Source organism: Somniosus microcephalus, unplaced genomic scaffold (assembly GCF_052327205.1).
Source record: "Somniosus microcephalus isolate GS21.2 unplaced genomic scaffold, FLI_Smic_1.0 unresolved_chr2, whole genome shotgun sequence".
In the NCBI taxonomy this organism is placed as follows: Eukaryota; Metazoa; Chordata; class Chondrichthyes; order Squaliformes; family Somniosidae; genus Somniosus; species Somniosus microcephalus.
The window spans coordinates 40,800,967-40,826,726 of NW_028225180.1; the positions used below are offsets into that span (position 1 = coordinate 40,800,967).

General features: G+C 45.7%; 1 protein-coding gene and 1 pseudogene across 2 annotated transcripts in view; one reads left to right on the top strand and one right to left on the bottom strand.

Annotated features, from left to right (window-relative positions):
* The first annotated feature begins 2,196 nt into the window (after window positions 1-2,196).
* LOC147092554 (NACHT, LRR and PYD domains-containing protein 3-like) overlaps window positions 2,197-25,760 on the top strand; it is a 71,806-nt pseudogene continuing 48,242 nt past the window's right edge. Inside the window, exons 1-4 of the transcript XR_015075052.1 lie at window positions 2,197-2,321; window positions 5,774-5,940; window positions 13,564-13,735; window positions 13,840-13,909. The product of XR_015075052.1 is annotated as an NACHT, LRR and PYD domains-containing protein 3-like (transcript). The remainder of the gene's footprint in view (window positions 2,322-5,773; window positions 5,941-13,563; window positions 13,736-13,839; window positions 13,910-25,760) is intronic.
* Window positions 16,656-23,651, bottom strand: LOC147092555 (uncharacterized). Its single transcript, XM_085975945.1, has 2 exons — window positions 23,527-23,651; window positions 16,656-21,973 (listed from the first exon to the last, which is right to left on the bottom strand). Exon 2 carries the CDS (start codon window positions 21,952-21,954, stop codon window positions 20,920-20,922), a length of 1,035 nt encoding a protein of 344 aa, XP_085832071.1. The 5' UTR covers window positions 21,955-21,973; window positions 23,527-23,651; the 3' UTR covers window positions 16,656-20,919.

A 25,760-nucleotide genomic window follows, 5' to 3' on the forward strand; every position in this document is an offset into this window, starting at 1 on the left:
GTACCTACACGCGCGTTACTTCCAAAGAAAGCTTCCGGTTCCGGGACGGTTGTAAGTGTATTTACTTTTCGCTCAGACAATAATTGTTCGAGCCTTATGCAAAAAACCTTCAAAATTCCACCGATTATCTGCTAATTAGCATTGAATGACTGACATCAAGGTTCGACCAAACCTGTGCCGTCATGATTGACCCATTCTACAGTTCAGTCACCTGATGGTTGACCAATCGGTGTGTGTGTGTGCGGCACTAATCGTTTTCATCTCAGGGATCTGGCAGCCATTGCCTCAAGCTAATAAACCCATTCCCTCAACCTAAAAATATGCTCATCAAGGTTAGTATCTTATTTTATTTCAAAATAATTTACCAAAAATGTTTTATAAGTACTTTAACTTTCATCTTTTAAGGTATTAAAAGCTAGAAATGTTTAGCTTAAAAACAGAGCAAAACGGGCCTAGGCTTCTCCAACTGCTGACAGCCCAAATCAAGTCCCAGTCTTCCAGCCCACACATCGACCAGGCCCGAGAGGGGGGACAGATAAGGGTAAGGAGACCGCACACCCCTAAATTGCCCTCACACCGTGGGGCTCCCCTGCTAGTCTTGATATATATTAATGACTTAGACTTAGGTGCATAGGGCACAGATTCAAAATTTGCAGATGACCCAAAACTTGGAATTTTACTGAACAGTGAGGAGGATAGTGATAGACTTCAAAAAGACATAGAAGGGCTGCTGGAATTGGCGGCCACGTGGCAGAAGAAACTTATTGCAGAAAAGTGCAAAATTATCGATTTTGATTGGAAGAATGAGGAGAGGAAATATAAACTAAAGCTTGCAGTTGTAAAGGCTGTGCATGAACAGAGAGACATGGGGTATACGTGAACAAATCATTGAATGTGGAAGGGCATGTTGAGAAAGCCGTTAAAAAAACATACAGGATCCTGGGCTTCATAAATAGAGGCATAGAGTACAAAAGCAAGGAAGTTATGATGAACCTTATCAAAAAAAAATTGGTTCGGCCAACAGTGGAGCATTGAGTCCAATTCTGGGCACCACACTTTAGGAAGGATGTGAAGGCCTTAGAGAAGATTCCAGGGATGAGGGACTTCAGTTACATGGATAGACTCGAGAAGCTGTTTTTTTTTCCTTAGAGCAGAGAAGTTTGAGAGGGTATTTGATTGAGGTGTTCAAATTCATGAGAGGGTCTCGACAGAGTAGATAGAGAGAAACTGTTCCCATTGGTGGAAGGGTCGAGAACCGGAGGAGAGAGATTTACGATGATTGGCAGAAGAATCAAATGCGACATGGGGAAAACCTTTTTACGCAGTGAGTGGTTAGGATCTGAAATGCACTGCCTGAAAGGGTGGTGGAGGCTGATTCAATCGTGGTTTTCAAAAGGGAATTGGATAAGTACCCGAAGGAAATAAAATGCAGGGCTATGGGAAAAGGGTGGGGGAGTGGGACTGGTTGAAGTTCTCTTGCAGAGTGTCGGCACGGGCTCGATGGGCCAATTGGCATCCTTATGTGCTGTAAACATTCTATGATTGTATCTTTCTATGATTCTACATTGCACGGGCTCATTAGCCAGGTGCTGACATCATGAGAGATGTTCAATATATTCAAATAGAAGCACCAACCAGGACACATCTCCATGGACACACGGACAATGTCACTTCCCATAGGCCCCAGAGGGATCACACCCATCTGTATATTGTGTATGTGGAGAGATATCATGTTCATAAAATACCAGAATTTAATATCAAAACTCAACAAATCAAAAATATTAAAAACAAACTTGTAAATAAAAATAATCCAACACAGCCACCCTGTGTAAAATCGAGTGCAGGATCATTGAATCCACCAATGATCACCCCGCTCCATATTTCCCTGCAGAATATTCTCTACCTCAGGAATAAGGCTGGTTTTTTCCTGCACTGTGTGAGTAAATCTCACCAATGGGTGCTCCCAGTGCAGAGTCTCGGCCGACGGGAGCCCGTCTGGAAGTGGGTTGTGGAGATCAGCGGGACTCACTGGATTTCACTGGGCAGCTGTCTGTGTCAAACCTGATGTGGAGAGTTGATCGTAACACTCGGGAAATGATCGATCCCGGAGCTAACAGCTGGTGTACTGATGGGGGAAGAGGGACTTGAAATCATGTTTAACAAGGCAGCGTTCTCCTTCTCATTTTAATATTTCTGTCTAACCCTCCTATTAATATATTTATTAGAGCATCAGAGCCTGGGAACGCCTGTCACCACCATGGCTGAATGTCCAAACAGGGGAGAAGATCCAACATCTTCAACAAGATTGAGAATGGACACAGGTGGGTTCACAAAATACGTTAAATATAATTTCTGTCCCGACAAATGGTCCAGATCTCGTGCAACAACCTGAGCTCACACAGGAAGATGAAACTTATGATAAGAAATAGGAGTAAGCCATTCGGCCCTTCGAGCCTGTTCTGCAATTAGTATCCAATAATCTATCGATCTTTGTCTCGAATATACTCAATGACTGAGCATCCACAGCCTCTGTGGTAGAGAATTCCAAAGATTCCCAACCCTTTGACTGAAGATATTTTTGTCGCTTTAGTCCTAAATGGCCGACCCCCTTATTCTGAGACTCTGACCCCTTGTACTAGACTCGCCAGGCAGAGGAAACATCCTCCCAGCATCTACCCTGTCAAGCCCCTTAAGAATTTTAAGTTTCAATGAAATCACCTCATGGAATTGGGCAGGGGCTGAGTTCAAAGCAGGAAGTGAGTGACCATCTAGAGGGGCACTGCAGTCACAGGTGGAGGGAGCCCCTGATTACTGGAACTGTCCAATAGATGCCTGGTATTGGTACACAGTCAGGAGAGAGTGGTACGGGGAGTTTTGAACATTGACTCCAGACCCCACAAAGTCTCATGGCACAGGTCAAGCATGGGCAAGGAAACCTCCTGCCGATTGCCACCTACCGCCCTCCCTCAGCTGATGAATCATTACTTCTCCATGTTGAACATCACTTGGAAGAAGCACTGAGATTAACAAGGGCACAGAATGTACTCTGGGTGGGGGACTTCAATGTCCATCACCAAGATTGGCTCGGTAGCACCACTGCTGGGTGAGTCCTGAAGGACATAACTGCCAGGCTGGGCCTGTGGACAGGTGGTGAGAGGACCAACTCGAGGGAAAACCTACAGGACTTCGGCCTCACCAATCTACTTGTCGCAGATGCATCTGTCCATGACAGTATTGTTAGCAGTGACTACCACAAAGTCATTGTGGAGACGACGTCCCGTCTTCACACTGAGGACACCCTCCATCGTGTTGTGTGGCACTACCAATGTGCGAAATGGGATAGATTGAGAATGGATCTTGCAGCTCAAAACTAGGTATCCATGAGGCTCTGTGGGCCATCATCAGCAGCAGCAGAATTGTATTCTACCACAATCTGTAACCTCATAGCCCGGCATATCCCTCACTCTAACATTACCATCAAGCCAGGGGACCAAACCTGGTTCAATGAAGAGTGCAGAAGAGCATGCCAGGAGCAGCAGCATGCGTACCTAAAAATGAGGTGCCAACCTGGGGAAGCTGCAACCCAGAAACAGCATGAACAGCATGCTATAGACATAACTAATTGATTCCACAACCAACGGATCAGAACAAAGCTCGGCAGTCCCTCCACCATCGGCGCACCCCAGATGCAGTGTGTACCATCTACAAGATGCACTGCAGCAACTCGCCAATGCTTCTTCGGCAGCACCTCCCAAACCAGCGACGTCTTCCAGCTAGAAGGAAAATGACATCCGGTGCACAGAAACACAATCATCATCTACACCCCACCCCCCCCAATCAAACACCATCCTGACTTGGAAGTATATCGCTATTCCTTCATCGTCGCTGGGTCAAAATCATGGATGTCAGTCAGTAACAGCACTGAGAGAGTACCTTAACCACATTGACTGCAGCGGTTCAAGAAGGTGGCTCACCACCTCCACATCAAGGTCAATTCGGGATGGACAATAACTGCTGGCCTTGCCAGCGACGCCCACATCCCAGGAAGGAAAAAAAATGTACAGTGCCTGACACTTGTGTGGTTCGAAAAGTTTTTGCCAGTTACCAGCCCAAACCTTGATGTTTTCCAGGTTTTGCTGCATGCAGGCATGGACTGTTTCATTATCTGAGGAATTGCCAACAGAGCCAAACACACTGAGCACTCATCAATGAGCAGCCCCACCTCTGACCTTATGATGGAGTGAAGGTGAATCAGCTTGAGATAGTTGTGGCTAGTACGCTGCCCTGTTTTGAGGAATATATTGAGGTAATTGAAAGTCAGGCAATAGATTGTAAAACAAGGCATTAAGATGGTGATCTCTGCAATTTTTAGCACTGGGCTGTTTAAGGAGGCTGGTCAATGTGTGACTTCAGTGCTGGAACAGCAGGGAAGGGTTCACGTTGTTGGGACATTAGAGTGAGTTCGGGGAAAAGGGAAGGGACGGCCGCAATCCGAACAGAACATTAATGGTTTTCAGAAAAGGTGGATGCAGCAGACGAAAGAGAATCAGTTGACATGACTGGAGTTTGGGGAAATCCAGATCTGAGAATAGGGAGTGTAATTAATACAACTTTTTTGGAGCAGGATCAGCAGATTTATGAAATAATGTAAAGATATTACTAGGAAAAAAGGAGGGAGATTTTGAAGTAATGCACGATAGTTATTTTATTTTTTCAGAAGGGAAACAAATGAGGATGAGCATTAAAAAGAACATTGACTGAATGTTACGTGGGTGAATGTAAACATCGTTCCAAACACATATGAAAGCTAAAAGGAAGATGATGGAGTCCAGTATCTATGCGACGTTTGTACAGGACTAGTAGAGAAATGCTTCTGGTTAGAACGTTTTCAGCAGTGAGATAACATTGTTGTGGGCGGCTGTATTAATAGCTGGTTTGTATCAGTCCCAAAATCAGACCAGATCACTCAATACTGCAGCAAATCATGAGGAATGTAGAACCTGTAGTAGCAAGGTGAAAAAGGAGATAGGGCGGGGGTAGTTAAAATGGTATATGGGACAAGGCCAACGGATAATATAAAAAGTCAGGGTTTATAAGAAGTGAAATAATAATTCAAGGCTGTAGGACTCGGGATGAAGGGGGAATCTAATTGTGGAGGATGAAGTTTTGAGGAGATACCATATATTTTCTTTACTTTCTAAGCATGATTTTGGTAGTGCGAATGTAGGTGTAATAGAGGAGGATCTGGGACTATAGTTAGAAATAACTGTAGAGAAGGATTTGGATATTAGAAAAATAGCAATGTGGATAAGTCACTGGTCCCCGAGAAAATGCACTCCAGGATATTAAAGGAAGTCACAGAGGCAATAGGAGAGAGACTGCGCATTTTTAAATCCTCTTTAGATATAAACAATATACTTGATCGCTGAAGGAGCCCAAGTAACGTCTCTGTTCAACAATGGAGGAGAGGGGAAAAATTGACTAACTAGCACAGTTAGTCTATGGCAGTCATGAGCAGACTCCTCAAGTTTGTAATTTAAGGTTGAATTAGTGAACGTTGAGACAGAGGGAATGATCAGGTGAGGCTGGAATGGTTTGATAAACACTTTTCTTCAAGAATTTACTGTAGATTGACGGCAAGTGCGTTGAATGTGGTTTTTCAGAAGGTGTTCGATGTAGCTCACAGGAGGCTTCAGCCGTCTGGTATAAGAGGAAATGTTGCAGCTTGGATATAAAGTGGATAATGTGTTTAGTTTTCTCCATTTGTTCACAGATCCGAACTCTAGAATCACTGAGTTCTTGACAAATTACAACGATTACCAGCTGTTCCAGTTGACGAAATTCTACCGCGAAAGACTGGAAGAGGCGATTGAAGGAGAAGTGGACGGAGTCAGCTCGTTGTTAACATTCGAGAGGCATTTCAGTGGACAAGAACATCGGGTGAGTGGCAGGGACAGAGAATGAGTTTGGATTATTTAAACATCACAGACCTGTTAGGATATCAGATGTTAGAACACATAATGTTACAGAAGAAAAACAGGCCAAATAGGAAAGAAAGGATTAAAACTGTTAATGGTGTAAATCTGAAACAACAACACAAATGCGAAAATACCCAGCAGATCTGTCAGTTCTACAAATAAAGGAGAGGGTAACAGGTACGATACAACCCTTCGTGGGCTGAAAAAAAGGGAACCAATAATTTTAGTAGCACTGCGAAACAGGCGGGAAACAACTGAAGGGATTTGGAAGGAAGTTCATGAGTTGACTGACCTACAAACTACTGAGGAACTGTGAGATGATAACCATGTGCCTGCTAGTGGACAAGTTTTGGTCCCAAACAGCACAAACAATCCAAAAAAAAACCTGTGGGGAGTGTTGGATCAACCGAATAGAATGATCCAACTTATATTGATTCAGATACCAGAGCTAAATCAACTTGTTGGTTCTATGAAGATCCTCAGGATGTTGAAGCAAATTATACAGCAATAGTTAGTAGAATCACAGAAATATATAGCACAGAAGGAGGCCATTCGACGTGTCATGCCTCTGCTCACTGTTTGAAATAACAGTCTTGCTTAGTCCCAAGTTTCAAATTTTTGTCCATAACCCTGTAAGTTCCTCATTCTCAAGTACTTGTCCAACTCCCTTTATAATTATTTATGGAATCAGCTTTCACCATCTTTTCAGGTAGAGCGTTCCTAATCCTGACGACTCTGAGTGAAAACAATTGTCCTCATCCTCCCTCTAGATCTTTTTCAGTGATTTGAAATCTATGACCTCTGGTTTTTGAACTACTCACCAGAGGGAATAGTTTTTCTCTATCTACTCCATCCAACCTCTCAGCATCTTTAAAACCACTATTAGGTCACCTTCTTTGTTACAAGGAGAACGTTCCTAACTTTACCAACCTCGTAGTAGGAAACCTTGGAGTCTGAATACTAACCAATCCAGACAGTTCTCAGCACGGGATACCAAACAATTACTGAAAGTGCCTCAATTTATACACCTAGATCAGGGGTGTCAAACAGACATTTCCATCCCGTCCATGTAACTGAAGTCACTCATCCCTGGTGCTGGCTGTAATTTATTAACATATGTCTTTCCAAGTGACAATTTTGTCCTGTATGATTATCTAACAGTTGCCCCACCACCGACATTAGGCCGATTGGCCTGTAGATGCGATACCTCTCCTCTTTTTTGAACAGAGGTGTGACATTGGCAACTTGCCAGTCCTCTGGCACCACTGACATGTCACAGAAATCACAGAAATCACGGAAACCCCACAGTGCAGATAGAGGCCATTTCGGCCCATCGAGCCTGCACCGACACATATCCCAGCCGATCCCCGTAACCCCTACACCAACACATATCCCACCCAACCCCGTAACCCCACATATTTAATCCCCCTAACACTAAGGGTCAATTTATCATAGCCAATCAACCTAACCCGCACATCTTTGGACTGTGGGAGGAAACCGGAGCACCCGGAGGAAACCCACGCAAACACGGGGAGGGTGTGCAAACTCCACACAGACAGTCACCCGAGGCCGGATTCGAACCCGGGTCTCTGGCGCTGTGAGGCAACAGTGCAAACCACTATGCCACCGTGCATGCCCGTGCCACCAAGGAGGATTGGAAGATTGTAACTAGAACAACGACCATTTCCACCCATGCTTCCCTCAGTAACTGAGGATGCATTTCATCCAGACAGGGTGGAGTTTATACTTTTGAGTGCTGCCAATAATTTAAGTGCCACCCCTTTACCTATTTGCATCTTGTCCAATTTCTCTATTATCGCTTCTTTTACTGTGACATTGGCAGCATGCTCTTCCTTTTGTGAAGACAGATGAAAAGTATTAATTTAGTACCTCAGCCATGCCCTTTGTCTCCACAAAAGATCCCCTTTTTGGTCGTAAATCGGCCCCACCCTTCGTTTGATTAACCTTTTACTATCTAAATATTTATAAATGACTACAGTATTCCCCATTACGTTAACCAATGATATTTTCTCATATCTCGTAGGCCCTCATATTTCCGGATTCAGTTCTCCTCTGCACTTTCTGTATTCTCCTCGATTCTCTCTAATGTATTATGAATATGACATTTATTATAAGCCAACTTTTTCTGTTTAATTTTAACCTCTATATCTTTAGTCACCCAGGGAGCTCTAGCTTCCTTCTCCCTCATAGGAACGTGTCTGGTCTGTACCTGTGATATCTCCTCTTTGAAGGCTTCCCATTGCTCATTTACAGTTTTACCTGCCAATTTGTTTCCAATTCAACTGATCCGTTTACAGCTCACTGAAGTAAGCCCTATTTCAGTTGAGCATCTTCACCTTAGATTGTTCATTGTCCCTTTCCATTACTACTCAAAACCTAATGATATTGTGATCGCTGTTCCCCAAATGCTGTCCCATTGAAACGTGCTCCACTTTCCCCACTTCACTGCCCATAACTAAATCGAGCACTGTTGCCTTCCTTGTTGGGCTGGAAATGTATTCATCAAAAATGTTCTCCTCTACACATTTCAGGAATTCCATCCCTCCTTGGCATTTACTCTGTGTTTTCCCCAGTCTAATGTCACCCTCCCCCACCCCACTTTTTTTCCTCATTCCCCCTGAACTCATTGTATCCAGGAATGCTAAGTTCTGATTCCTCCCCTTGTTTGAGCCAGGTCTCCATATTGCTATTATATCATAACCCATATATCTGCAGCTTACCAACATTATTGGTCATGCCCCGTGTATTGATGCAGAAGCATTCTAGACATGCCTTAGTCTGTTTTGCATATCTCCCCTCTCTGATTCCTCCACTTTCTGGATTGTTTCATATTCTAGTGCTATTTGTCTCTCGCGATGCTCAATACACCTTGTTTGTCCTCTGTAATTCATCATCCTGGTTCCCGTCCCCCTATCAAATTAGGTTAAACACTCCCATTCATGGCTAATATTTACTCAGAGCATTGCTGAGGCCACAAAGTATTGAGCCCCCTAACATGAACGAATAATGGGGAGTGGGGTCAGAGCAGGGCAGAACGGATCATACTAGGCCCGAGGACCTTCCATTATAAACCACAGTCAGAGAGCTGAATTTATCATCTAACCGGGGAAAAAAAACAGATGAGGGAACATGATCTGGGTCTTATGAATGCTTGAATCAATAAAACAGTCGAACGGTAGACAATACTGTGGACCATGGACCATAAGTACCAAACCAGAGACATGATACAAGCCTCAGATGAGACCAATGGTCTCCCTCAATTCACATTGAATTGAATGTGTAGCAGCCTGTGCAGTATCGAAAGCATTAATAGTGTGTCCAAAACATCTCTCAAAAAAATTGGTGTCAATTGAATAAAACTGAATTATCAAAATAAGTATAGAGTGAAAAAATACAAGAGGGAACACAATGTTGCTGCAGCAGAAGCAATAAGTATAAATAATCCAACCACAGCTAATTAGTGGAAATGTCACTAAGCAGATATTCAGGATTCCCCTTGGCATCATCAGCTGGATTCAGACAGCTGTGTTCAGATTAATGTGGGGAGATTGAGGTGTGGAGATTAAATACATGAAGTACAGTCCCTGGTGGGGTGGGGTCTACACGGTCTTAGCAGGAGCAGGCCTTCTAGGTAAAATGGCCTCACATATTCCTATGGAAAGGCGAGTTTATCCCACTGCGTCAGTAAATCCCTGCAGGAATCATTGAGATTTCATGGACCTCAGAGTATCTGCACTTCCTGAGACGGAGTAAAATTCTTGTGTGTGAGTATTTATAACCTGCTGTGCAATATTCTGCTCAACAGCGTCATTCATCCATGTAAAACAGACTGGCGAAGTTAGTGTCAAAAGATTAACCAATCGGTAACTAATATTCACTTCAATGAAATTAATTACCATGGTCCTGCTGTTGAACGGAATCAAAAATATCAAATTCAGTAAACCGGATGAGTATAACATAGAGATAGGAACAGGAGTAGGCCATTCGGCCCTTCGAGCCTGCTCTGCCATTCAATGAGATCATGGCTGATCCTCGTCTGAGATCATAGCTGATCTTACCAGTTCAGTACCCCGTCCCCGCCTTTTCTCCGTAACCCTTAATCCCCTTAGCCTTCAGAAATATATCCAATTCTCTCTTGAAAATATTTATTGAATTAGCCTTCACAGCCCTCTGTGGCAGGGAATTCCACAGGCTCACCACTCTTTGAGTGAAGAAATTCTTCCTCATCTCTGTTTTAAATGATTTGCCCGCTATTTTTAGACTGTGGCCCCTGGTTCTGTGCTCCCTGGCCATTGGAAACATTCTCTCTGAATTCAGCCTGTCCAGGCCTGCCATAATTTTATATGTTTCGATGAGATCCCCTCTCAATCTTCTAAACTCCAGTGAGTACAAGCCCAAACTATTTAATCTCTCTTCGTAGGTCATTCCCGCCATTCCAGTATCAGCCTGGTGAATCGCCGTTGCACTCTTTCCATGGCAAGAACATCCTTCCGCAGATGGGGCGACCAAAACTGTACACAATACTCCAGATGCGGTCTCACCAGCACCTTGTACAGCTGTAGTAAGGTATCCCTATTCCTATACTCGAACCCCCTTGATATGAAGGCCAACATACCATTTGCCTTCTTAATCGCCTGTTGCACCTGCATGCTCTCCTTCAGTGACTGGTGCACAAGAACACCCAGGTCCCTCTGCACTTCCCCATCTCCCAATCCATTGCCATTTAGATAATAATCTACCCTCCTGTTTTTACCCCCAAAGTGGATAACCTCGCATTTATCCACATTATAGTGCATCTGCCACGTATCCGCCCATTCCCCCAACCTGTCCAAATCGCACTGTAGCCTCCTGACATCCTCATCAGAGCCCACCCCTCCTCCTAGTTTAGTGTCGTCAGCGAATTTGGAAATATTGCATCCAATTCCCTGATCCAGATCATTTATATATATTGTGAACAGCTGGGGTCCCAGGACAGATCCTTGCGGCACCCCGCTGGTCACTGCCTGCCACTCTGAAAACGAGCCGTTTATTCCAACTCTCTGTTTTCTATCCGCCAGCCAGTTCTCTATCCACGTTAATACTTTGCCCCCAATCCCATGAGCCTTAATTTTGCATGACAATCTTTTGTGTGGAACCTTATCGAAGGCTTTCTGGAAGTCAAGGTACACCACATCCACTGGCTCTCCCCCATCTATTTTACCAGTTACTTCCTCAAAAAATTCCAGCAGATTAGTCAAACACGATTTACCCTTTGTAAATCCATGTTGACTCTGTCCGATCCTTTCCCCATTTGTCAAGTGCTCCGCTATTTTATCCTTAATAATGGACTCTAGCATTTTGCCCACAACCGATGTAAGGCTTACTGGTCTATAATTCCCTGCTTTCTCTCTACCCCCCTTTTTAAATATTGGGGTAACATTAGCTACCCTCCAATCCACGGGTACTGTTCCCGAGTCAATGGAGTTCCGGAAGATGATCCTTAGAGCATCTGCTATCTCCAGGGCCACCTCCTTAAGTACCCTAGGATGTAGTTTATCAGGCCCCGGGGATTTGTCGGCCTTCAGTCCCCTCAACTTACCCAACACCATATCCCTAGAGATACTAATTTCTGTCAGCTCCTCCCTCTCATTAGTCCCTATGTTTGCCGATATTCCTGGGAGGTTATTTGTGTCCTCCTTTGTGAATACAGAACCAAAGTATGAGTTTAATTGGTCTGCCATTTCCTTATTCTCCATTATATATTCTCCCGAATCGGACTGCAGGGGACCGACTTGGGATTTTACCAGTCTTTTACTCCTGATATACCGATAAAAGCTTTTGCAGTCTGTCTTTATTTTTGCTGCAAGTTTACTTTCGTATTCTATTTTCCCCTTCCTGATTAATCCCTTTGTCCTCTTCTGCTGTATCCTGTACTGCCCCCAATCTTCCGGTCTGGTGCTTTTTTTTGCCAGTTGATATGCCCTTTTTTTTGATTTTATGCTGTCCCTAATTTCCCTCGTTATCCACGGTTGAGTCACCTTTTTAGGTTTATTTTTATGCCAAACCGGTATAAACATGTTCTGGAATTCTTCCATTCTATCTTTGAATGCTTGCCATTGTCTATCCACTGTCAATCCCCCCAGAAACACCACCCAATCAATCTTACCCAATTCCCGTCTCATACCCTCGTAATTCCCTTTATTTAAGTTCTGGACCTTAGTCTCTGATTCAATTTCCTCACTCTCCATCTCGACTGAGAGCTCGATCATATTATGATCGCTCTGACCCAAGGGGCCTCGTACAAGAAGATTGGTGGTAAGTCCCTTCTCATTGCACAATACCCAGTCTAAAATGGCCTGATCTCGAGTCGGCTCCTCGACATATTGGTCCAGATAACCGTCCCGAAAACATTCCAGGAATTCCTCCTCCTCAGAATTTTTACTAATTTGGGTAGTCCAATCAATATGTAAATTAAAGTCACCCATGATGACAGCTGTGCTCTTATCGCACGCTTCTCTAATTTCCCTTTTTATGCCTTCCCTCACCTCCATATTACTATTTGGAGGCCTATATATCACACCCACTAACGTTTTTCTCCCCTTGCTATTTCTCATTTCTACCCATACAGATTCCGTTTCATCCGAGTTAATATCCTTCCTTTCCATTGCATTAATCCCCTCCTTTACCAGCAATGCTACCCCACCTCCCCTACCTTTTTGCCGATCCTTCCTAAATATTGTATATCCCTGGATGTTAAGTTCCCAGCCTTGCCCACCCTGCAGCCACGTTTCTGTAATCCCAATCAAATCATACTTGTTTACCTCTATTTCCACAACTAATTCATCCACCTTGTTCCTAATGCTTCTAGCATTAAGATACAAAGCCTTCAGGCTTGCTTTTTTCACACTCTCATTATGAATTAGTTTGGCCCTTTGTGTTTCTCTCCTTTGCTTATTGCTTCTCACCTTTCTACCATCTATTTCTGACTTCATATGACTTCCCTCTTTTCCACTACCTAGGTTCCCATCCCCCTGCCAAATTAGTTTAAATCCTCCCGAACCGTCCTAGAAAATATTACCCCGAGGACATCGGCTCCCTCACAGTTCAGGTGTAGACCGTCCCCTTGGTACAGGTCACTCCTCCCCAAGAACTGGTTCCAATGCCTCAAGAATTTAAATCCCTCTCCCTTGCACCACTGCTCAAGCCACGTATTTAGCTTATCTATCTTACTCTCTCTAATCTTATTAGCTCGTGGCACTGGTAGCAATCCAGAGATTACTACCTTTGAAGTCCTACTTTTCAATTTAGCTCCTAACTCCCTAAATTCAGCTTGTAGGACCTCCTCCCTCTTTTTACCTACATCGTTGGTACCTACATGTACCACGACAACTGGCTGATCCCCCTCCCCCTTCAGAATGCTCTGCACCCGCTCCGAGACATCCTTGACCCTTGCACCAGGGAGGCAACATACCATCTTGGAGTCTCGGTCTCGGCCACAGAAACTCCTATCTATCCCCCTTACATGTATGGGATGAAATTGATCTTTCACTCCGCTCATCAATATATTCATTATTATTCTTTACAGAAAGTCACTGAGCTCATGGAGAAGGGAAACCGGGCAGACAGTTCCAAACTTCTCTTAAATCTGGTGATGGAGAAAGGTTCTCGGGCCCGAAGGGTGATGTGGGAATCCTTTGTGAATATGCGCCATGGGGTACCAAAGTTGGACAAAATACTGAAAGAAATACAGGAACTTGGTACGGTAAAATCACACACTGAATTCAACTTCACATTTAAAATTACATATTTTACTAAAGTAGTGCATAGATTTGCTTTCATGAAATCTAATGTATTTACACAGGTTTCTTTCGATTTAATTACATGAAAGCCACAGAATGTTTATCCGAAGTTCCCAGTCAGCTGAAAGGTAGGTGATGGGTGAAGATTTCACTGATTATTTCGGTTCTTATTATCAGGGGCTTTAACTTTGACCATTGGTTTTGAGATGTCGAGAATCTGGGGGTTAAAATTCAAGAGCTGGGCAAACAGAATTCAACTTCATTTTCACTTGACACTGATTCTGAAATGTGTCATTGAAATGTGTGGGCTGATGTTACAATTCACACGAGGCTTGGGATTAGCTGTAAATTTGCAGATGTTGTCATTACTCCAGTAATTTATGCAGCTGGTCATTGACTGGCCTTTGCTGCCAGTGTACGTCACTGACTAGGATAAAACATAAAACCCCCAGTGGTCATTCGGTCTAATATAGCGATTAATCAGCAGAGAAAATGAATTGATTGGGGCTTCCCTGGATGACTCAATGGATGATGTACCAGTGAGTGTAGCGCTTAGCCATAGGCTTAGATATTCGGTTGCGCACTGCCCGTTTTTCAGCTGCTTCTCGGACTCCTGCGGCCAATATGGTGGACAGGAAGTGTACGCACATTTCCGGCCTGAAGTGCGGATCGGGCTTCGCTGTGATGTCGGGTGTGCACGTCATTATAATTTAGGAGTGGATATGTTATTTAAATAAGGGTCCTCCGCTTCCTGTGGAATTTTCCTGCTTTTGGTGCACCACAACATCTCACAACACATGCTGAATCCGCCCAGCATTGTACTGGGAGCAGTCATGACTTTCATCCTGCGCCAGTCCTCTGTGAAACCTCTATTCAAACCAGGCCCTCAAGTTTCAGGCTGGTGCTTGTCGACAAGGACTAGTCCCTCTAGAGAGGGCTCACTACTGTCAGGGACCCAAGCACAGCTGCAGATCCGGCCTACCATGAGAGCCATGCCGTTGTGAGAAATCTCACAGACCAAATAATGCAGCACCACTACTTCCCTAAGCTAGTGTTCAGATTTGTGGTCGTCTGCTGCATTTTGCAAATCATTGCCACATGAGGAGCAACGAGAAGTACTCAAGAAACAAGTGCAGCCCGAAGAGTGGAAGGAGGAGGAGAGGCATCGATCAAAGTGCCCCGAGCTGAGTCAGCTCTCGAATCAGTTCATCAAAGAGTGCTTCCTCTAAATCATCACTCCCATTCCCAATAAACCAAATGTCCCACAACCCTTACCACCGTGCATACTACCACCATCCTGTGGCCTTCCTTCAGCCTAGCCTACTGGGTCTACATAGAAATATAGAAGATAGGAGCAGGAGTAGGCCACTCGGCCCCTTGAGCCTGTTCCGCCATTCAATGAGATCATGGCTGATCATCCAAATTCAGTACCCTGCCCCTGCTTTCTCCCCATATCCCTTGATCCCTTTAGCGTTAAGAAATATGTCTAACTCCTTCTTGAATATATTTAATGAATGGGCCTCAACTGCCTTGTGTGGTAGAGGATTTCAAAGGTTCACCACTCTCTGGGTGAAGAAATTCCTCCTCATCTCAGTCCTAAATGGCTTACCCCTTATCCTTAGACTGTGACCCCTGGTGCTGGACTCCCCGGCCATCAGGAACATCCTTCCAGCATCTAGTCTGTCTAGTCCTGTTAGAATTATATAAGTTTCGATGAGATCCCCTCTCATTCTTCTAAACTATAGCGAATATAAGCCTAATCGAACAATCTCTCTTCATATGTCATTCCTGCCATCCCAGGTATCAGTCTGTTGAAATAACAACAGAAAATGCTGGAAAAACTCAGCAGGCCAGGCAGCATCAGTTCTGATGAAGGGTCCCAGACCTGAAACGTTAACTCTGTTTCTCTCTCCACGGATGCTGCCTGGCCTGCAGAGTTTTTCCAGCATTTTCTGTTTCAGATTTTCAGGATCCGCCGTGTTTTGCTGTTGTATCAGTCTGGTGAATCTTCGCTGCACTCTCTCCATGGCAAGAACATCCTTCCTCAGATAAGGTGAGCAAAACTGCACAGAATACTCAAGGTGTGGTCTCACCAAGGCCCTGTACAACTGCAGCAAGACATCCTTGCTCCTGTACTCGAATCCTCTCGCTATGAAGGCCAACATACCATTTGCCTTCTTAACCGCCTGCTGCAATTGCATGCTTACATTCAGCGACTGGTGCACAAGACACCCAGGTCTCATTGCACTTCCCCTTTTCCCAATCTATTGCGATTCGGATAATAATCTGTCTTCCTGTTTTTGCCACCAAAGTGGATAACCTCGCAGTTATCCACATTATACTGCATCTGCCATGAATCTGCCCAATCACCCAACCTGTCCAATTCATACTGGAGTTTCTCTGCATCCTCCTCACAGCACACCCGCCCACCCAGCTTTGTGTCATCTGCAAAGTTGGAGATATTACATCTAGTTCCCTCGTCTAGATCATATATATATATATAGATACTTGCTGAAGTGCCCAGCGGTGCCGAGGGATTTTTGAGGGCATGTTGCTGTTGGAAGATAGAGAGAGAGCGCGGCTGGGGGGGGTGGAGAGTGAGCGCGACTGGGGGGGTGGGGGTGGAAGAGTCAGCGCGACTGGGTGGGGGAAGAGAGAGCGTGACTGGGGGGGGGAGGGGAGAAGAGAGCGACTGGGGGGGGAAGAGAGAGGGCGACTGGGGGGGGGGAAGAGAGTGGGTGACTGTGGGGGGGGGGGGGCCGAAGAGAGAGGGCGACTGGGGGGGGGAAGAGAGAGGGGAGGGAGGGGCTTGTGGGGGAGCCAGGAGTGATATAACATTATTCACAATGTTTCAGTGTATTAGTTGAATAGGGAAATAAATGATACTATCACAGTCATTTAGATGTCAGTTTAGAAATCAACAGTGAACATTTATTTATGCCAATAATAATGTAGAACAATAGAACATTTTACAAAATGGTGTAGTTACAACCAAAGACTGAGTGAATACATGTTCTGGTAAAAGTTTGCAAACCCAATGGGTTTGGGATTGTACAGAGTGATTTTATAATGAGTAAAAATATATTCAAGATTACACTGTTAAATCTGTTATCTTGTAGTAGGCATGCAGCCGTTCAGATCTTGTAGAGTGCTGTTGAGTTCTTCAAGTGCACTCTTCTGGGTCTTTGTGCACTCAGCCTACACAATGACTTTAGACTTTGGATGCAGCTCAGCAGTTGCTGTGGTAATGTTACACACTGTGTGTTGTTGTCTATTCAGATCCAGAGGGAGAGGAAAGGTTGAGTGGGGAGTGCGACCTCCTTGGAGAAGAGTTGCAGCGATTCCTGATGAGGCAACAGGCAGTGGAATGAATCCCTTAGAGCGAAGGATCGCCACAAAGAGATGTCATAGCCTTTTGGGGGAATAAGACAGAGCAGCATCTGTGATCGTTGGATGCCAACGAATGTGATCCTGAAGGAGCCCTCTGTTGCTGCAAGCTTTTACAAAGGAGGCAAAGAGATGGCCAGTGAGAGTTTTGAGGTAATTAAATGAGGTTCAGCCAGCAACCTCATGGGAGGAGTAGATGAAGGTGGGAGCACTCTGTTATTTGAGAGCCTGTGGATAGACAACATTTTGTGTTTTTCCTGACGGTGTTAAAATGAACAGATTCCTGCATGCACCAACTCTGGAACATGCCACGTACAACTGCCCATGTGAAAAGCAGGGTGTGAGTAAGTTGATGCCAGCAACCTTCAAAGTCTGCCCCTGGGCCTTGTTGATCGACATAGCAAAATATATTTTCAGAGGGAACTGTTGCCTTCTGAATTGAAAGTGTAAGTCAGTTGGTATCAAAGGAATTCGAGGAAGGAGAACATCCTCCCCTCTGGCACAGCCTGAGATGATGGTAGCCTCAATGAAATGTTTCATGAGGTTTTTGACTACCAGTCTGGTTCCATTGCACAACTTTGGTGGAGATAAGTTTCTTAGGAGCATGATGGGGGTGCCTTCCTTCAGTGCCAGTTCGTGAAGAGGCGTTCCTGAAGGCTCCAATTTGTTGAGGAACTCAGTGGGGTAGTGTACCGCATTAGCACTCTCACAAACAGTATCAACGCTTTTGTAAATGTGCTCTTGGCCAGGGAGTTTTTGAAGAAGGAGCATGTTTATTTCTTTGACAGTATCATTCCTGGGTGCAAGTATTGACCGTTCACAGAGCCAGTTGTGATCTTTGAAGTGATTGAGGAGGTCTGGATATACGTTTGAGATCAAGTCATCAACTGTTTTTACTTGACTGCCAAAGTCTGGAGGAATTGTGATTTGTCCACTGCTGTCAATGGGCAACTTTCCTTCTCCCAATTGTAGTAAAAGTCGTGCAAAGGATTCTGACATCTCGTCACCATGCATATGAACACGCATGTTTGTCGTCAAATGGACTGTTTGCACAGATGGGATTCCTTGAGACATGCATTGAGTTCATCCGCTGCTGTTCCTCTGGGGACAACTGGCAGGATTTGGCGGAAATCACCTGCCAGCAACAGGGTGATGCCACCCATCAGCATATCGTTGCCTCTCAGATCTTGAAGAGTTCTGTTGAGTGCTTCAAGTGCCCTCTTGTGGGCCATTGTTCACTCATCCCACACAATCAATCGAGACTTTTGAAGCATCTCAGCAGCACCAGTTCCTTTGCTAATGTTACACACTGGTTGTTCTTGTCTTGTCAGATCCAGAGGGAGAGCAAAGGTTGAGTGGGCAGTGCGACCTCCTTGCAGAAGAGTTGCAGCGATTCCTGATGAGGCAACAGCCACTGCAATGAATCCCTTAGAGCGAACCGTGGCCAGCAAAAGATTGATCAGGAATGTCTTTCCTGTTCCACCAGGGGCATCGAGGAAGATAATGCCACCAGTGTTGTTTTGCACCATATCGAGAACCAACCTGTAAGTCTGTTTCTGCTCTGGAAGCAATTTAGGCTCAGTGACTGTGACAAAGGAGGTCAGTTCCTCAACATTGTAGGTGGTTTCTCTGAGGACCTCTCTGCTGAGACCTGCAGAATCATTCCTATTGGGAGATGGAAGGTTCAATGAGTCAGAGACTTGCCAGCCAATTCCAAAGTGTGGTCCTCCAAAAGGATCAATGCCTGATTGTACATTGCATCAGTGTAGTTGAGTGCCATTGTGGGGTTGGCTCTGGAGAGTTGGCGTAAGATGTCTTCTGTGAGGCTGTCTTTGTGATCTTGCCACAATTGCATTGGGTTGGAAGGCCTGCAGTGGGCAATTATAATGGCAAAGAGTTTTTATAGGCTATTGGCAGAGTAAGACACAGCAGCTTCTTTCATCGTTGCATGCCAATGATTGTCACCCTCAATGAGTCCTCTCCTGTGGCAAGCGTCTTGAAAAGACTCAGAGCTGGCCATCGACAGTCTTGAGGTCATTAAATAATGTGGGGCCAGCAACCTCATGAAGGAGTAGACGAAGGTGAAAGCACTCTGTGTTGTTTGGATGGACCGTGTAGACTCTGCCAAGTGCATCTGATGAGTACACACCTGTATGACCAGGAAGTTCCTTCTGACCTGCTCCACGGTGCCGAGCGTGCCATGTATTGTTTGGCTGCCATGTGTAGTACTTGGGCACCTGATGATAGAAAAGTGTCTTGGCAAAGTCATTAGTTTGGCACAACTGAAAGAATGCTGTAAGTTTTGTCTTTGGAGGTTGGTTGGCACGTTGGCTGGCATTTTCAGGTCGGAATAAAACCCTTTGTCCATTTTCCAAGTGAACATCCAATTTAGTGACACTGGGGTAACGGTTGTGTATGTCAAATCCAAAAGTTCGCCAGGCTGCTTCATTGCTGCAGATGTAACGGCCCATCAGATGTGTGGTGATCTCATTATTTTTATTCTGCTCTCCAGCCGCTTGAAGATCAAATACAGCTTGGCCAGTGCCCTTATGGAGCTACTTGCACACATATTTGATAGACTTAACTGAGTGGCAGTACTCCACATTGATGTGACATTTGAAGAGCCTGGATAGGAGTGGACAATAAGGAACAATCCAACGGTTGTCAACTTCAAATGTCTGTCTTTGCTGTGTTGTCTGAGTTCACGGACCAGGTTCACTCGAGTGGCTAGGTTTTTTAGTTCGCATTCTTATCTCAGTGCTGAAAACTCCACTGTCTTTGCCCCTTCTCCTGTACAAAGGATAGCCATCATCCCCATGCTGAGTTTCTTCGTGGAGTGGCTTTGGGTACCTTTTTGTACATGTATTTTTTTTCATGCAGGGAGAAAAAGGGTTGTGTCACCCACCAGGACCTTGAATCATATGTTTTACAACAACATCAAAGAGGATTGGATCCTGGTCCTTATCGGGTAGCTCTGCAGAAATGAAGGAATCAACTTGATTGGGGCGAATCTTTTCTTGAAGCCAGAGTAACAGATGAACATGAGGAAGTCCTCTCTTCTGCCACTCAATGCTGTACATGCAGCAATTGTGTGCACCAAAAAGTTTGGCCACAGTCAGCAATTTGAGCAGTTTTTTAACTTTGAGGTTGAACACCCGTGCTATGAGGTCATGCCTTTCAGTACAAGCTTTGGGTGGGAACTCCTGCCATTGGGGATTGCAAGTCATGGTGATGAAGAGGTCAGGTCTGCCATAGTTTCTGACATAGGTCATGGCATCTTGCGTGTGCTCATGCATGTACCTAGGAGCTCCAACGAAGGTGGATGGTAGGATGACCAGTTGACCAATGTCCTCAGTGTTGCCATCATTGGCCACAGCATCTCGTCAGTGTATATAGTCTGTGACTCTCAAATGATTTTGGTTATTCCGGAACCAATTAAGCCACTCTCCTTCTATTTTCGCATACATGTCAGTGAGGAACTGGTGGAGAAGTCGTCCAGAGTGAAGTAGGTGGTTTGAAGCAGTTTGTCATTCCATCAGCCTGTATGAATAGAATTCCATGGCAGAATCCATCTTTTGCCATTGGGCTGTAGGTGGCACACCAGTTTTGCGGTCAACATGTGGGACCTTGTTATAGACATCGTATCCATCTTCCCCATGGCAAAACAAAAGCGGGTATTGCAGAGGATCATATGACCTGTGAAGCTCAGAAATTCTTTTGAGTGGACCACCTCTGATATGCAAGACAATGTCCTGTTATTCAAATTCTTGGCCCACAATGACAATGGCTACCTCATTGGTGGTCGGCGCATTGAAGCGTCGCTCATGTTCACCTGCAGGAGTCTTGTCAGCTTTGATGACAACTCTGAGGTCCTCATCTGTTGATTTTTCGATGGCTGTTTTGAAAGTCTTAACATATGGGTTTTGGTCATTAAGCATCCGCTGTAACTCAACCAAAGTTGTTTGCTTGATTTGGTGTTGTTGTGCGGGCAGAACAGCAGCTTCCCTGTGGTGATTGGCTTGCTCTTCATCATCAGCCAAGAAGTAGATTTGCAGAAACTGAGGTCTTTCGTTTGGGAGAGGAATTGGTGAGCCAACTGTATGGTTCACCTGTCCATGAACTTTAAAAGTTGGGGAAAACCCTGATTCACGCACTCTGTTTGCACCAAAAGAGGTCATTGCAAAGCAGTTGTTGTACTTCCTGATGTGAGTGAGGAAATGTGTTGAAGCTGGATTTCGGCCAAACAGAAGTGAGTGTAGGGGTTCAGGTGGAGCGGTTAGTGGTGGCAGTTTAACCTTTCCTCCATTGCAGCATATCCCAGCAATTTCTCCTTCCCACTTCAGAGCGCCACAGTGAGGGCAAATGACAGCCATGTTGCCAATGATGACTGTGTGGTCAGCTTCATATTCGCTGGTGGGTGTATAGGAGAAGCCAGCTCGGAACCAATGACTCCAAATGTCAGCTCTGGCAATGCCCCTGCATCTACTGTCGGTCTGGCGACGTGAGCGAGTCTGGTCAGGAGTCTCTAATGCTATGGCTTGGGCATGTCTCGTCCGGTCATCAGCTTGACGTGACAGAGTCTCGTCAGGAGACACTGACGCTCTGGCAATGGCCCTGCATCTACTGTCGGTCTGGCGACGTGAGCGAGTCTGGTGAGTAGTTTCTAATGCTATGGCTTGGGAATGTCTCGTCCGGTCATCAGCCTGACGTGCCAGAGTCTCGTCAGAAGTCTCTGAAGCTCTTTTAGTCTTTTTTCGGGACGCATTAGAAGTGCTGGGCATAAGACTCATCCGCTTTTTTCACGGCATGCTGTTATGAAAAAAGAAAAAACAAAAAATAATTTTTATTAAATTATCTTATCTATTATTATAGAAGATATAAATAAATGAGTTTGTCTGTCTGTCTGGGGAGAGGAGAGGGGGGAGGGAGAGAGGGAGCGGAGGGGGGAAGGGAGCGGAGGGGGGAGGGAGAGGAGGGGGGAGGGAGAGGAGAGGTGGGGGGAGGGAGAGGGGGGGAGGGAGAGGAGAGGGGGGAGGGAGAGGAGAGGTGGGGGGAGGGAGAGGGGAGAGGAGAGGGGGAGGGAGAGGAGAGGGGAGGGGGTGGAGGGAGATGAGAGGGGGAGGGAGAGGAGAGGGGGTGGAGGGAGAGGAGAGGGGGAGGGAGAGGGGGGGAGAGGGGGAGGGAGGAGAGGGAGGGGAGGGAGAGGAGAGGGGGGAGGGGGGAGAGGAAGGGGGTAGAGTGGGGGGGAGAGGAGGAGGAGGGGGAGGGAGGGGAGGGGAGGGGATGGAGGGGAGGAGACGGGGGGAGGAGACGGAGGAGATGGGGGAGGGGAGCGAGAAGGTCAGGGAAACAGCAAAATTGTTTTTTAAGAAGTGGTGCTAGCGCGAGCAGAGGAGATACGAAAGGAGCTGCGTTTGTTTCCAGCTTCCCTAGTAACTTGCTAGCTGACGTCAGGAGAAAGACCGATTGGCAGCGGGGGAGGGGGGAGAGGAGCGAGGGAGGGGGAGAGGAGAGAGGGGAGGGGGAGAGGAGAGAGGGGAGGGGGAGAGGAGAGAGGGAGGGGGGAGGCAGGAGAGAGGGAGAGGGGAGGGGGGAGAGGAGAGAGGGAGGGGGAGGCAGGAGAGAGGGAGAGGGGAGGGGGGTGGGGGGAGAGGAGAGAGGGATGGGGGAGAGGGGAGGGGGGAGAGGAGAGGGGGAGGGGGGAGGCAGGAGAGGGAGAGGGGAGGGGGGAGGGGGGAGAGGAGAGAGGGAGGGGGGAGAGGGGAGGGGGGAGAGTGAGGGGGTGGGGGGAGAGGAGAGAGGGAGGGGGGAGGGAGGAGGAGAGAGGGAGGTGGGAGGGTGGAGAGGAGAGAGGGTGGGGGAGAGGAGAGAGGGGAGAGGAGAGAGGGAGAGGGAGAGGGAGAGGGGAGAGGAGAGAGGGAGGAGGGAGGAGGGGGGAGGGTAGAGAGAAACACCAAAAAGTTTTTTTTTAAACTGCTGCTGTGAAGACGGGACACCATCTTTATTTTTTTTTTATCTGTTTAAAAAAAACGGGGACGAACATATAGCTCGCATTGCTGCTGAAAAAACCCAAAAGTTTTTTTTTTAAACTGCTGTTATGAAGAAGGGACACCATCTTGAAATATTTTTTAACTGTTTAAAAAAAACGGGGATGGACATTTAGCTCGCATTGTTGCTGAAAACACCAAAAAATTTTTTTTTTTTAACTGGTGTTATGAAGACAGGATACCATCTTCAAATTTTAACTTTTTTAAAAACTGCCACGGAGAGTCAGCGCGCATTCTTGGTGAAAAAACCAAAAGTTAGAACACATTTTTAAAAAAAAGAATGGATCCTAACAAAGCATCAGAAATTGCACTCACTTGTCAATCCTCCAAGTGGCTCAGGTGTACTCAGGCCAGTGTCCGTATCTTTGTGGAGAAAAGAAGGCTAAACTAATGTATTTATAGTCTCTGAAGGATGAGGCCCCACCCAGACAATAAACACACAGAAAGTGGGGAAAAAAAAGTGATGAAACAAGATGGCTGCCACTCACCTCAGTTCAGAATGATAAGTCCCGCCCACACACGCACCGATTGGTCAACCGTCAGGTCACTGAACTGTAGGATTGGTCAATGATCATGTCACTCAACTGTAGCCCACGCGCACACAATGAACCCATCCCCACTCGATGCAAATGAGCGGATAATGAGAGGAATTTTGGAAGTTTTTTGGATACCGTCGGCAGAATTTTTGTCGGAGCAAAAAGTAAATACACCTACAAGAGTCCCCTAATGATGAGCTTTCTTTTGATATAACATATGTCTAGCTACGCTCTATAACATTTGATTGTATAGCCGACCAGAGAGGCAGACAGAGAGACAGACAGAGAGACAGACAGATAGACATATCCTTTTATATATATATATAGATATATATATATATATATATTGTGAATAGCTGGGGTCCTAGCACCGATCCCTGCAGTGCCCCACTAGTCACCGCCTGCCACTTGGAAAAAGAACTGTTTATTCCAACTCTTTGCTTCCTGTCTGCCAACCAGTTCATAGAAACATAGAAGATAGAAACATAGAAGATAGGAGCAGGAGTAGGCCATTCTGCCCTTCGAGCCTGCTCCACCATTCAATGAGATCATGGCTGATCATCCAAATTCAGTACCCTGTCCCTGCCTTCTCCCCATATCCCTTGATCCCTTTAGCCTTAAGAAATATAACCAACTCTTTCTTGAATATATTTAATGAACTGGCCTCCAAAGCCCTCTGTGGCAGAGAATTCCACAGGTTCACCACTCTCTGGGTGAAGAAATTCCTCCTCATTTCAGTCCTAAATGGCTTACCCCTTATCGTTAGACTATGACCCCTGGTTCTGGACTCCCCGGCCATCATAAACATCCTTCCTGCATCTAGTCTGCCCAGGCCTGACAGAATTTTATAGGTTTCAATGAGATCCCCTCTCAATCTTCTAAACTCCAGTGAGTATAAGCCCAATCGACACAATCTCTCCTCATACATCATGCCTGCCATCCCAGGTATCAGTCTGGTGAATCTTCGCTGCACTCCTTCCATGGCAAGAACGTCCTTCCTCAGGTAAGGCGACCAAAACTGCACACAATACTCAAGGTGCGGTCTCACCAAGGCCCTGTACAACTGTAGCAAGACATCCTTGTTCCTGTACTCGAAACCTCTAGCTACGAAAGCCAACATACCATTTGGCTTCTTAACCGCCTGCTGCACCTGCATGCTTACCTTCAGCGACTGGTGCAGAAGAGCACCCAGGTCTCTTTGCACTTCCCCTTCTCCCAATCTATTGCCATTCAAATAATAATCTGCCTTCCTGTTTTTGCCACCAACGTGGATAACCTCACATTTATCCACATTATAGTGCATTTGCCATGTTTCTGCCCAATCACCCAACCTGTCCAAATCGTACTGGAGTTTCACGACATCCTCCTCACAGCATACCCTCCCACCCAGCTTTGTGTCATCTGCAAATTTGGAGATATTACATCCAATTCCCTCGTCCAGATCATTAATATATATTGTGAACAGCTGGGGTCCTAGGACCGATCCTTGCGGTACCCCACTAGTCACTGCCTGCCACTCGGAAAACGACACGTTTATTCCAACTCTTTGCTTTCTGTCCGCCAACCAGTTCTCTATCCAAGTCAATACCCTGCCCCCAATCCCATGTGCCTTAATTTTGGACGCTAATCTCTTATGTGGGACCTTATCAAAAGCCTTCTGAAAGTCCAAATACACCACATCCACTGGCTCTCCGCTATCTATTTTACCAGTTACATCCTCAAAAAATTCCAGTAGGTTAGTCAAGCATGATTTGCCTTTTGTAAATCCATGTTGACTTTGTCCGATCCTGTCACTGCTTTCCAAGTGCTCTGCTTTTACATCTTTTATAATGGACTCTAGCATTTTCCCCACTACCGATGTCAGGCTTACCGGTCTATAATTCCCCACTTTTTCTCTACCACCTTTTTTGAATAGTGGGGTAACATTAGCTACCCTCCAATCCATGGGTACTGTTCCAGAGTCTATCGAGTTCTGGAAGATGACCAGCAATGCATCTACTATTTCTAGGGCCA